Source organism: Acyrthosiphon pisum, chromosome X (assembly GCF_005508785.2).
Source record: "Acyrthosiphon pisum isolate AL4f chromosome X, pea_aphid_22Mar2018_4r6ur, whole genome shotgun sequence".
Classification (NCBI taxonomy): domain Eukaryota; kingdom Metazoa; phylum Arthropoda; class Insecta; order Hemiptera; family Aphididae; genus Acyrthosiphon; species Acyrthosiphon pisum.
In genome coordinates, this window is record NC_042493.1 from 4,299,889 (window position 1) to 4,313,044 (window position 13,156).

Sequence of the window (13,156 nt, forward strand, 5' to 3'; positions counted from 1 at the left end):
AATTTGGGGGATAAAATCAAAAATGCGGGAAAGTCGATTTCAAGTAGACTTGACGAAAAATTCAAATCTATTTTCAGAATTCTTATCGCTTCATTAGATAAATTGGTATGTTTGGCAAAAAACACGTCTAAAATACTATGTCACGCGTGTGTTAGACGAAAACAGAAAATCACGGTATCGAATCCCCTTAACTGTATATCAATAATACAACAAACCAACCTTTCCATTATCTCCATTTACCACATTGTATTTATCATTCCAATCGATACAAATAGGAGCAACACCATTACTAAAAAAAAGTCTGTTTGGTAACACAATAATAGCTATATCATCAGCATAAAATGAAGAAGATCCGTAATAACCTTCGTGCACGTAAATCATTTCTACCTGCACAATTGTTCAAAATTAAATTTTACATATTGCATCATAGTATACAAATTATAGGTAAACTTTTAATTATTTAAAACATACGTTCAATATTTGAGTAAATTCATTATCAATTATTGTAAAATTTCTATCATATTTTCCAACAGCAATTTTATATAGACCATCTTTTATCGATATTATCTTAGATGACATATGTAAATTCCAAAAACAATGAGCAGCTATAAAATATAATTATTTAATTTTCAGTCTTTTTAAAATATATTTTACAACGATTTTACCAGAAATGACTAAATTTGGAGCAATAACTGTTCCTCCACATATCATTTCATGAATGGAATTTTTTCGGTTGAATCGATATATTCCAACATTCCAAGGTGCAGTTCCAACACGTGCTTTTTCACCATTTTCGATCAATACTTCGCTTTTTACATATGTTCTACCGCAATCTATAAAATAATATCTGCATTTTCAATATAAATATAAATTATGACAAATAGTAAGTAATAATACCAATAAAGATGATGGCTTAAAAATAAATATCAAGTGATTATACTTCGGTCAATGAGTGTCCATACGTAAACTGCGTATCGATATAGTAATACGCGACGTCTGTTTCCCCCACCATGATGCCATTCCCACTATTCGGAAACATGCCGATGCGTAGCGACGGACGCATTTTTACGTATGGGCTCTCGTGGGCCGGAGTATAGGCATAAACAAAGATTACAGATTTGTTCTTCCTTAATTTTTAAATTTGTATTAGCTACAAACAAAAGCATTTGGATACAGTTAAAGTTAATTCAATTTATAATATATATATTTATATATTTATAATAGAGACTTATGTTTATATGTTAAAAATTTCAATTACATGGAATGCATTTATATAGCTGTTTGTTCCACATCCCATTAGATTGACAACGTAATTCAAGCGGAGTGTCTTCTTGTCCATTCGGTGCAGTATACGTTGCTTTACACGATGGTGTTGCTATTGTATCAGGTATCGATAAATTTGAACAACTAGCATACTTACCATTAAAACTACATTTAAAATCTAAACTATCTGATTCAAGCGGTGGACACATTTCTACAAACGAAAATAAATTACAATCAAACATAACCATACTTTGGAGTTTTAATAATTTAATAAAAAATTAATTATTACGACATTTAAATTATTAAAATATATGATACTTACTGAAACACAATTGATCAGAATTCGATAACCATTTTCCTTTTCCGAGACAGTACCTAAAAGCTTTGGGATAAGCCTTATGATATCCATGTTCACAATTCTCAATAACAGTAAGATGATGATTAATTAATGTCCCGTGAGATAAAATGTCATTAGAACCTTCATAAGAATATACAACTCCTTCAATAACTGGTAAAACACACGAATTCACTGTGAGCTGTAAAAATCATTAATGATAAAAATGTATATTCTTTCTCAAAAATCTTAGCTTTGTAGCAGAAGTTGCCATTAAAACTCATAGGCAAAACATTAAATTAGAAATTAAAATTGATCCTAGGTACCTATAAATTTAATATAATTACGTACATGTTTGTTTAAAATCTCACGAATCCATTGAATATGGTATTTAATATCTGTAAAACCATGGACTGTATAGTTATTTTGTATACTTTTTAGAGAAAGTATCCCGGTTAAAAAATAAGAATTAGAGTATAAAAAGCTTAAGCCTTGTCCACTAGTTCCATATGGACAAATCTTTTTTCCTGAAACATGAGATATTATAGTCATATGTCACAAATTGAAATTTTTTTTATTGTTAGGTAATGGGTACATAAGTTGAAATCCGTTAACTTATCTTGGTGTTAAATTTTTTAATTAATTTATAAATAATAAACGCCATTTGGCTTTTTAAACAATAGTGTTTAAAAAATAACAGAATGAACAATGTAATACTCATATACATTCAAACATAACGTCCATAAAATAAAAGGGTGACCTTGGTACGAGTGACCATAGATTATTATTTGTTAAAAACACGATTCTTATGATGTTACCTGGAACATTAAAACCAAGTCACCATAAAAAGTAAAGGGTCATCAATCTTATATTCAATTATCCGTTTAGTAAAATTAACAACGAACTTAAAGATGCTTTTTGATCAAGGTTCGAGACCCATGAACCCTCTAAACAATTTATGGTATACCTATTGAAATTCATTGTAAAAGCAATACATTCATCGCTTCACTCAGAATCATAAATAAGTACTTATAAATAACTAAAAAAAATGTGTTGCTCTAAAAAAACCAATATAGTTATTGTCAAATTCAGATCTATTGTATAAAAATCCTCGTTTTCATTAATGAAATTATTTTTAATTTTCCCAATTAATAACATGTTTTAAAGCGATTTAAAATCAATAAATTCATCACTAAGCTCATAATCTATGTGTGTAGGTATTACCCAATTTAGAAGCAGCACAAAATTTATCATAAGTCAGATCTTCTCCTTTATAATAAAATCCTCGACAATCATTAATATTCATGTATGTAAACGATTTTTCTAATAAATTAAGACTTTGTGTGTCATTTTTCGTGATGTTGCAATATCCTTCCTGTTCCCAAAAAAACGCCTGTAAAAGTATGAAACAGTTATACAATGTAGTTAGGTACCATTAAAATAAAGGTACGTATAATATAAATATCTCGTTATGTAAATGTCGGTTATCACATTGTATAAATTAAACCAGATAATTAAACCAATTTCAAATTATATCTTATGTATTTAATAAAGCTACAAACTATATGGTGCAACAAATTTACCTTTCCTTGAGCTCCTTCCTGTACAGTATATTTACTATTCCAATCAATACAAGCCGGTACAACGCCATTACTAAACGAAACTTTGCTTGCTAATATAATGACAGCTATATTATCACTATGGACCGCAGTAGAATCTACATTATAACCTTTAGGTTTGTAAATCATTTCTACCTGCACAGTCGTGTTAATTTATATCATACGGGTGCTTGTTAACTCCACCACAATACCAGTTAGATAAAAAAATGTAGATAGTGAAAAGGTTTAATGTTAACTCCGCCACTTTTATTTTTTTACCTGTAGGCTGTAATGGAGACTGTAATGTCTGGAATGTAAATTGCGCAAGTGTTTGTTAAAATACTTTCAAATTAGTACAATTGGACTACATACTTGCCCTAAAGCAAATGTAATAATTCATTACTAATTTCAATAGACTCAGTACCCTATAATCTTCATATTTATCCAATCATACGACGTTTAAATTTCGGCAACCTACTAAACATAATTAGCAACATGAAAGTTTAAAAATAAAAAAATGTATATTTCAACCGAATAAATTAAAAAATTCAAATGAAAAAAAAATTGATTAGATAAGTACAATTTATTATTTATTATATTTTGTTGACTTAACTGATATTGCACTTGCATTTGTTCGGAAAGTCACAGTTATTATTTTTAAATTATATTTATTCGTAATTTTCGCTCCGTTTACCATTAAATTTATCTACCCTAAAACAGTGAAGTTTAAATTGAATTTTAAACGTGTCAATTCCAAAAAAAAATGTTATTCTTATAATTATAACCACGCACTTCCCCTCTCAATGGACTTTCCCCTTAACAGGGGAAACAAGCATATGGTAAGTAAGATGTTATTATATAATGTATTCTACAAACTCCCGTAATTACCCGTCATTGAACAAAACAACTGCAATCAAACATAAAGACGAACTTTTCCCTAACAGATTAGATACTGATCATAAATCAAATCCTAAACTACCCACGATTAAAATTATAAACAAAAAAAAAATTATCAGTAGATACCGGCATGGGTTCAAACCTTGCTGATTCCGACGACAATGCTAATTGGCAATTAGTCACTTCACCTACTAAGCGTATAAAGTCTCCAGGAACGTCACCAAATCCAAAAATATCGAACAATCAAAATATATTTTCTACTCCAAATCGTTACAGTTTTTTAAGCGTCGAAGATAACACAAAAAATTCAAACAATATTGATACAGAAATGGAAAACGATGATATTATTATCAAAGCACCTCCACCCATAGGCGTGCGCAGGGAGGATGCCGGGTATGCCATGGCATCCCCTGCAAGGTTATTATAACCAGTTTTTAGTTGTAAATGTTTTGATTATAAATTATAATCATGATCCTACCGTATCTTAGTTCAATAATTTAAATATTTTGAATATTTTTTTATATTATTTTCTTATAATAAAATATTTGGAGTCAAATATTAATTTGATTTCATAATCATCACAGGTAGGTACCTAAAAATAATAAATCAGATTGCTAACTCATGATAATATAATTGAAATCAAAATCCACCATTTTCATGAGAATTACGGGTTTTGCCACCAGAACATTCAAGCCCCTGCGGTTATTGCTTGTATGAGGTGCATGGTTAGCAACCCTGGAGAATTCGCCACTGGTACTTACATACTTTTCAAATTAAAATATCTAAAACCAATAAATTAGCTAAATAAAATGCATGCTAATTTCTTTTCGCATTATATGGCAAATTATTTGTACGTATTAAGAGTTTTTGGGGAGTTATTTTTTGTATTGAGCTAATTATGTTTATAAATACCGGCATACCCTGCGAAAAAAGTCTGCGCACGCCTATGCCTCCACCCAAACCAGCATTCTTCTTAAGCAAATAAAAATCATCTCAACAATAACATCAGGTACCATGAAGATAATAATAATGTAAAAACCCACCGTAGTCATAACATTACCTCAGAAAATCAAAAAACACCCACACTTAATCTTTCTTACGCTCAAGCAACTCAAAACAAAAACACAAATACACCAAAAAACCAACCCTACTCAGATACTGCAATTCAATTAACTGCTCAACTCACGTCATTTATAAACGAATTACAATCACTAATTACTCCTCTTATATAACTTCTTACAAAAGTAATTGACAAAGTCCTAGATAAAAAATGACTCCAAACCCAACCAATCATTCCTCCTTATTAATATTCCTTTGGAATGCCAATGGATTAATACAGCATAGTAATGAACTTTTCTACCTTATCCACAATAAAAATATAGATATATCCCTCATTACTGAGACGCACCTATCAAAATATGCAAACATAAATTTCAATGGCTATACAACTATTAGAGCTAGAAATAAGAAGTTCTGCAATAATAATAAAATCCTCACTTTTTTATAATCAAATGCAAAATATCAACAAATTGTAACTACAAGCAGCAAATATCAAAATAAAAATAGATCATTTAAACGTCACAATCTCATCAGCATACTTTCCTCCAGGCCAACAAGTCACAGAACCCAAATTGCAATCATTTTTTCAAAGTCTTGGCAGCTCTTTTATAATAGGAGGTGATTTTAATGCTAAACATACCCAATGGGGTAGTAGATACACAAACACAAGAGGTAGATTATTTCACACTTCAATACTAAAAAATAAATTGTCTTTTATTTCCCCCGACAAACCGACTTATTGACCTACACATGAAAACAGATCTCCCGATATTCTCGACTCTTTCATAACCTCAATCCCAACTGGTTTAAAATACCATATAAAAAACCTCTGGATATATTCAAAATGTAGTATCAAGTTCTTCCCACGCCTCAAACAATATTCTACCAAAATATCATACTCCACTGCCTCCATTCTTAGTCAATCTTATAAAAGCAAAACGTCAGGCTAGATCATTGTGGCAAAGAACAAAATATCCTAGACAAAAAACTATTTACAACCATCTCATAACCGATTTAAAAACTCAAATAGCAAAATACAGATCAGAACAATTTAGTAAATATGCAATTACTCTGACTCCCAACAATGGCTCCCGTTGGAAAACAACCAAAAGACTAATTAATCATTGTGATAATATGCCTCCACTCGAACGACCTGACAAATCATAAGCTATTTCTGACTTAGAGAAATCAAATCTTTTTGGTAATCACTTGTCCTCTATTTTCTCTCCTCATCCTGACCAAAATTCTATACCAGATCACGCCAATCTAGTTAATTCATTCTTGTCCTCCCTTTGCCCATGTCTCTTCCCGCAAAACTGATTTCCCCTTCTGAAATTGTTTCAGTAATTCACAAGCTTCGGCCTAAAAAATCACCTGGACATGACCAAATTACAAATAAAATAGCTAAAAACCTATCAAAAAAGTCACTCCTGTTTCTTACTCATATCTATAATGCTATGCTACGTTTATCTTACTTCCCTCCTACATGGAAGTATTTAATTATCATTATGATCTCTAAACCTGATAAGCCTAAGCACCTCGCCAGTTCTTATCGTCCTATCAGTTTACTACCGACTTTTGCAAAGCTCTTCAAAAAACTAATTCTACATAGAATTACACCAATAATCGACCAACATAATATTACCAAAATCACAATTCAGTTTCCGTCGCAAACACAACACAATCCACCAAATCCATAGAATCACCGATAAAATCTCAGCCTCCTTCGAGACCAAGCAATACTGCCCCGGGGTATTTCTAGATATATCTCAGGCCTCTGGCCACATTTGGCATGATGGGCTTCTATTTAAACTAAAACGCTTTCTCCCTTCGTCATATTATTTAATCATCAAATCATATCTTGAAAATCGGTCGTTTTCCGTTTGCCAAAAAAATAATTACTTAACTGTACAGTATATTAAAGCTGGAGTTCCCCAGGGTAGTGACTTTTCGCCTATACTTTATAATATCTTCACAGCTGATATACCTACATCAAACCAAACTCTTCTCACCTCATTTTCTGACGACACAGCAATGCTTACGTCAAATAAATTTTCTGATATCGCATCTCAAAATTTAAAATTACATTTCAATAAAATAGAATCCTGGGCCAAAAACTGGAAAATTAAAATCAATGACCAAAAATCCGCACAGGTGAATTTTTCACTAAAAAAAAGGGAATGCCCCCCACTAACGTTCAATAACAAACCAATTTCACTTCACCAGTCAACCAAATACCTAGGCATAATTCTGGATAAAAGATTAACCTGGTCAAACCATACCAAGCAAAAACGAAAACAACTCAACTCTCGCCTCCATCTTCTTAGACCCCTACTAAAATCAAACTTGAGTCTCAAAATCAAACTACTCCTATACAAATTAATCATCAGGTCAGTATGGTCATTCAAATTTGGGGCTCAGCTAAATCCCCAATCATTCGCCCTATTCAAGCCTTCCAGTCAATTACACTAAGACTTATCACCAGAGTTCCATGGTACATATCAAATGCAGCCCTCCACAATGACCTTAAAATACAAACAGTAAACGACCTTGCAAAAAGCCACTACAAAAGTTTCCATTCAAAATTAACAAATCACATAAACCCCGTCATTCAAAATATGTCCTCTCTCACATTACCACAACTTCACCGTCGATTAAAAAGAAACTGGTCTAGAGATCTCCTAAAATAGGGAAAACAAATTTCTGAGGTTCTGTTAATGAACAGTCTGCTCTTCACGTTATTCATGTTTTGTATATTTTTCTATGTTATCCTTATTACCTATTGTTTTTATTTTAAACAGATTGTGTATATTTAAATGAAAAAAAATAAAAGAAAAAAAAAACTATATTAATTAACTGGGGCGATATTTTAAAAATCATGACTTTTTTTCTAATAATATATTATATTCATAGCATATTTTTACTTGATTTTCTTTACTGATGGAGCTTACATGAACCCAATGTTCACATATTTTTTTTTATTCTTAGCGGAGCTTACACTAAAAAAAGAGAATAGTGGCGGAGTTTATTTGCACCCATATTATACACATCATACAAATTATTTGAAACATTTAAGTATTTATATAACTTACATCTATTATTTGTGTAAATTCATCGTTAAGTATAGTAAAATTTCTATCATATTTTCCAACAGTAATTTTGTAAAGTCCATCCTCTATTGATATTTGGTTAGATAACATACCCTTTACCCAAAAACAATGAGCCTCTGAAAATTATATTTCTTTAATATTCATTATTTTTTAAATATATTGTACAAAGATTTTACCGGAAATGACCACATTTGGAGCAATTATTGTTCCTCCACACCAAAAGAAATAGTATGGTTTAGAAGCCTTTTTTTGTAATTTAAGTATTGTAACATACCAAGGAGCTGTTTCAATGGTTGCAATATTTTTACCTTCTTCGTTTATTGCTTGTTTTTTTACTCTACCGCAATCTAAAACAATATTAGATATGTTATTAGATGTAATATTAGAATCTCCATATTTAGACTAATATGCATAACTACAGGTTAGGTTTATAGATGTTATATAAATATTATTTTGTACCCATGGTCATATTTGTTCCATACTCGTATTGTCCACATAACTCTTTGGTCTCGTCTGAACCATCTGGACAATCATCACGACCATCACAAACCCACGACAATTTTATGCACAGTCCATTTGAACAATGAAAATTATCCTCAGTGTTTCTATAAAAGTGTTGAAAGGTAAAACAAATTATTATTTTATATTTAGTATACAAATATGAAAGCCAATCAAATTTTAAAAAGAGTGATATAGGTATACAACATAATATTAAACAGTTCAATAGATAGTTTTGCCAAATCGAACTGTTTTCACCATACTTAATAAAAAGACCAACGGACTGAACTTGTCACCATATACTTTGTCCCAAATGCAGTCTTGTAGTATTTGAATACTTGTATTTAAATACTTTTTGAGTATTTATACGGTATTTCTAAATACAATTTTTTTAATGTATTTTTTAAGTATTTTAAATACTTTTTAAAAGTATTTTTTACAAAATTGAAATACTTGTATTAAAATACCATAAGTCCGTTTTATTAATTTTAATTTATTATTTTTCACAAAAAATTGACATCGATAAAAATAATATTGTTTTCATTGAAAACTAATATTATGTTTTTGTATAGTAAAAGTAGGTAATAACAATGTTTTATATGGTTTCTGTATTGGAATTTTTTAAGAAAACTAATAATCTAATAATTTAAAAATAGTTCCATATTAATAGTTAATTTCATTTTTTATTTTATTTTTTCCATTACAATTTAATCAATATTAGTTGAAATATACCTGAATACAGAATGGGATATGTGAACATGTATTTATCTCTAAATAGTCAGACATGGTATAGCAAATAGTAATTGTTAAAATCTAGGGTAAGTAGTTACATAATAGGTAACAGTACAGTATTTATATATATATTATACAGCATAAAATTAAAAAAAAATACTTGTATTTGTATTCAAATACTTTGTGAGTATTCGTAAAATACATTTTATAATAGTATTTTAAAAGTATTTTTAATACTTTCTTATTCGAATACTAGTATTAGTATCTTAATACCTTTTCAAAAGTATTTTTTACAAGACTGCCCAAATGAAAGAGACATAATCGACTTTGACTATTTGTGAACTATTGTTTAACTGCATAAATATCCGATCGTTAAAAATCAGTTAAAATATAACCAGGCTATAAAACTATATTATTTTTTTGGTGCATTGTTTGTAAATCTTGAAACATACGAATATAACATCGTTTAGACTTACTACACAAAACGGCAAAACCAGAGGTAAAATTCGCGAATTTGTATCATGTCCAACTAGAGCATGAACTGGATATAACTTACTGGTGGAATATTGTTGATACTGTTTTAATCGTTCCATCCATTATCCAGTATTTATCATATTCAAGCTTACGGGGGTTCGCTAATGTTGTTAATAAAAGTATCTTATCATTTCCAATTTCAGATTTATAATAAAAAGTTCACCATTTAATGTATGCTTTAATTCTTCGGCTATAAACAGCGAATCCAATGACGTAGGTTCTGACATTACATTTTTACTACGCAATATCTTTATTTGTTGACGCATTGCATCTTTTGAAGGCATTGCAGATTGGGCATTATTTATGCCCATCGAAGTATAAATACTTTGAATTATCTGGGCTGGTTTGTCTTTTGAGGTCCCAGCTTTCTACCTTAAGGTTGATAATATTTTTGCATTTTTTGGTTTACTGACTTCAGGAGCATGATCGTTTGTCATTATTTTGATCATATAAATAATGTTTTCCATCTATACAAAAACCATTACAACCAATGGAAATACGTTGATCGCATCTATCAAATATATTTTTGTGGCATTGATTTTGAAGGAAAAGATATACATGAACATTCAGTTTATCTTTTTTTTTTTGTGACGATATTTAGAGTTAACCAAAAAAATAGAATCGATTTTGTCAAAAACCGATTTTGCGTAAAATTCCCAGTTTTTCCTTAATTTTTTTGTTGTTTTTCCCAGGGCTTTTGAAAACCATTGAGAATTTTAAAATTTGACCTCATAAATGTACCAATGAGATTCACTTTCTCGTCGAACAAGATAGTTTTGAAGAAAATCGAAGGTGTTTTATTGCCCCAAACCACGATGACAGACACAAAAAACACAACAAACATCATAGTAAAATCAATACATTCATCGCTCCGCTCAGAATCTAAAATGCTTGTGGTTCGGTATTTGAAATTTTTTGTACGTAATTTAAGCAAAAATCCGTTATGATACATGTTTGTAAAAAATATAAACTAGCTAATTTTAAGACTTAAAAATAAATATGATTTAAATATTATCAGGTTTAATGTATTATTCGTATATAATTAATTACCTATCTCATAATAACAAAACATTATGGAGTTTAGTTATTACGTATATTACGGACGCAAACGATGATAACAATAAGACCGCAATAAAAATATGTCTCGCGCACAATTTCATGAATTCAAGTCTATATAAGTTTGGATAACTACATACTGTATGCATAGTAGATAGCATTTTTCCCGATAACTGTCACTTACGTTAGTATACTATGTGCCTAATAAAATATTATATTTTAATTTGATTTAAGTTCTTCATAAATTAATATACCTATAATTATTAACCTCAATATATTGACATGCCGACATTTTGTACTTGTCGATGTTCCGACCATCGACATATTTTTAACTTATCGATAAATTGTTTGTCAATGTTGTGACCAGACCCCGCTTAAAAATACTTAACATATTGATCATACATGTAGTGTATGGTTTTTGATGGTAATACAATCAGATATTAGTTGGGTACTTAGCAGTGGAGTTCTCAGGAATTTTTAACTGTGGGGAGGGGGTCGTGGATAATTTTTAAGAACATAACATTTATGTAGGAGGGCTATTGGAGCACAAAAAAAGAGCACGGAATGGGTTAAAATGGATTATAAATTATAATCAAGATACGGAACTTTATGCATTAAATATTTAACATTTAACGTTTCTGGAGTCGGGTAGGGTAAAGAGTTTCACTTCAAAAAGTTTGACAATAGAAAAAAAGATGATAGGTCAGCAGTCAAAGTTTGTTTTTACTTAAAAAAATACAAAAAAAAGTAGTGGTTTGGTGTATACTGTATAGGTATAGTACCATTGATTATAAACACTAGTATTTAAATCAACCCGTAGTATTAAGAATACCTAATATTAAATATAGATAGTATATTGATTGAAGGTGCCTATTATGACTTTAAAGGTGGGTTTCCACTATACACGTTTGCCGTGTACACGAAAAATGTTCAGCTATATGTCCAACAACATGGTATCGTGGTGACTCGTGTGGTTACTTAACCTAACGAACCAATCACAGCAAAGGATTTGTATGCACGTACACGTATAAGTGTATAGTGGAAACCCGCTTTAAGGCTCCAAGTCCTTGGAGCCCTAATCACAACTATTTTCACTTATAATAATATAGGTAATATTTATTTATCCAACAATCACCAACACTGAGCAAGATGATACCGCTTGTCGTCTTTCGAGTTTTCTGTCACACAAAATTCCGGATCCTGAAATAATAAATTCTTATGTATTAAATATGTAGACAATATTTTTAGTCGATTAAGATTATTTTTCTTAATCAACATTTCCTGTTCAAATTTAATAGTAGGTATCATTTAATATAATATATTATGGTAGTATGGCACCTACGGTGGACAATTGCAGACAATAAGATTATGTGAGGTAAACAAAGTTTTGACCAGTCAATAAAATGTAAAAAAAAAAAACCACTCGTTTTACTCGTTAGATTATTTCCACTTACAATCACTGAACGCAAAAATACTATACGAATCATCAAACATATTTTATTAATCAGCAACCGAAGAGTTTTTATAATATCTATCAACATGTTATTCATACCAGTTTGGTTTTCCCTTACTAAATATAGGTAAATAAGTAGTATGGTCAAATTTATAAATATTATTTATTTATTAAAATACTATCGTCATAATAATATCATACTATTGTCTATCACAACCTTACTGTTTCAACAGCTTGAAACTAATGAAGTTACCTATCTACCAAGGCCACCCGCAGGGGGTACATGCCCCCCCCCCCACTCATATAAATAATAATTTATAGATCATAATTTGTATAGCATTTTATTGAATTTATTTGCATTTTATGCAAATAAAAGTAGTAATATTGTAGGGCGAGAAGGAGGACTGATACATATAGTTGACACAAAATTGTTTGTCAGTCTTCAATATCACTATTCGGTATTTGGTTTTAATCACGATTTAAGATATACAGGAAACTTATTTTTTGGTGCACGAAAAGTTAACGATCTTAACACATGTTCGAAACTACTTGAAACATATGCAGATTCAATTTACAGAAACAAAAACAAGTTTTTCTGCGAAGCGTGCGTTTATGGCAAACA

At 30.3% G+C, this 13,156-nt stretch overlaps 2 protein-coding genes across 6 annotated transcripts in view; both read right to left on the reverse strand.

Moving 5' to 3' along the window:
• LOC100161936 (modular serine protease) overlaps window positions 1–13,052 on the reverse strand; it is an 18,584-nt gene extending 5,532 nt beyond the window's left edge. The window contains exons 1-12 of one of the 4 annotated variants that reach the window (XM_029485862.1): window positions 12,221–13,052; window positions 8,721–8,866; window positions 8,438–8,608; window positions 8,244–8,377; window positions 3,181–3,351; window positions 2,822–2,990; window positions 1,949–2,124; window positions 1,586–1,799; window positions 1,259–1,474; window positions 666–833; window positions 472–605; window positions 220–387 (exon numbers count right to left, since the gene is read on the reverse strand). In XM_029485862.1, coding sequence (XP_029341722.1) covers window positions 220–387; window positions 472–605; window positions 666–833; window positions 1,259–1,474; window positions 1,586–1,799; window positions 1,949–2,124; window positions 2,822–2,990; window positions 3,181–3,351; window positions 8,244–8,377; window positions 8,438–8,608; window positions 8,721–8,730 — 1,731 coding nt within the window. In that variant the 5' untranslated portion in view covers window positions 8,731–8,866; window positions 12,221–13,052. Of the gene's footprint in view, window positions 1–219; window positions 388–471; window positions 606–665; window positions 834–1,258; window positions 1,475–1,585; window positions 1,800–1,948; window positions 2,125–2,821; window positions 2,991–3,180; window positions 3,352–3,474; window positions 3,670–3,808; window positions 4,439–8,243; window positions 8,378–8,437; window positions 8,609–8,720; window positions 8,867–12,216 lie in introns of those variants that run through there. The other 3 variants (XM_008186979.3, XM_029485860.1, XM_029485863.1) reach the window with 3 other exon arrangements.
• Window positions 1–13,156, reverse strand: part of LOC100159991 (legumain) — a 521,349-nt gene that overhangs the window by 416,841 nt on the left and 91,352 nt on the right. The gene's annotated exons all lie outside the window — the stretch shown is intronic.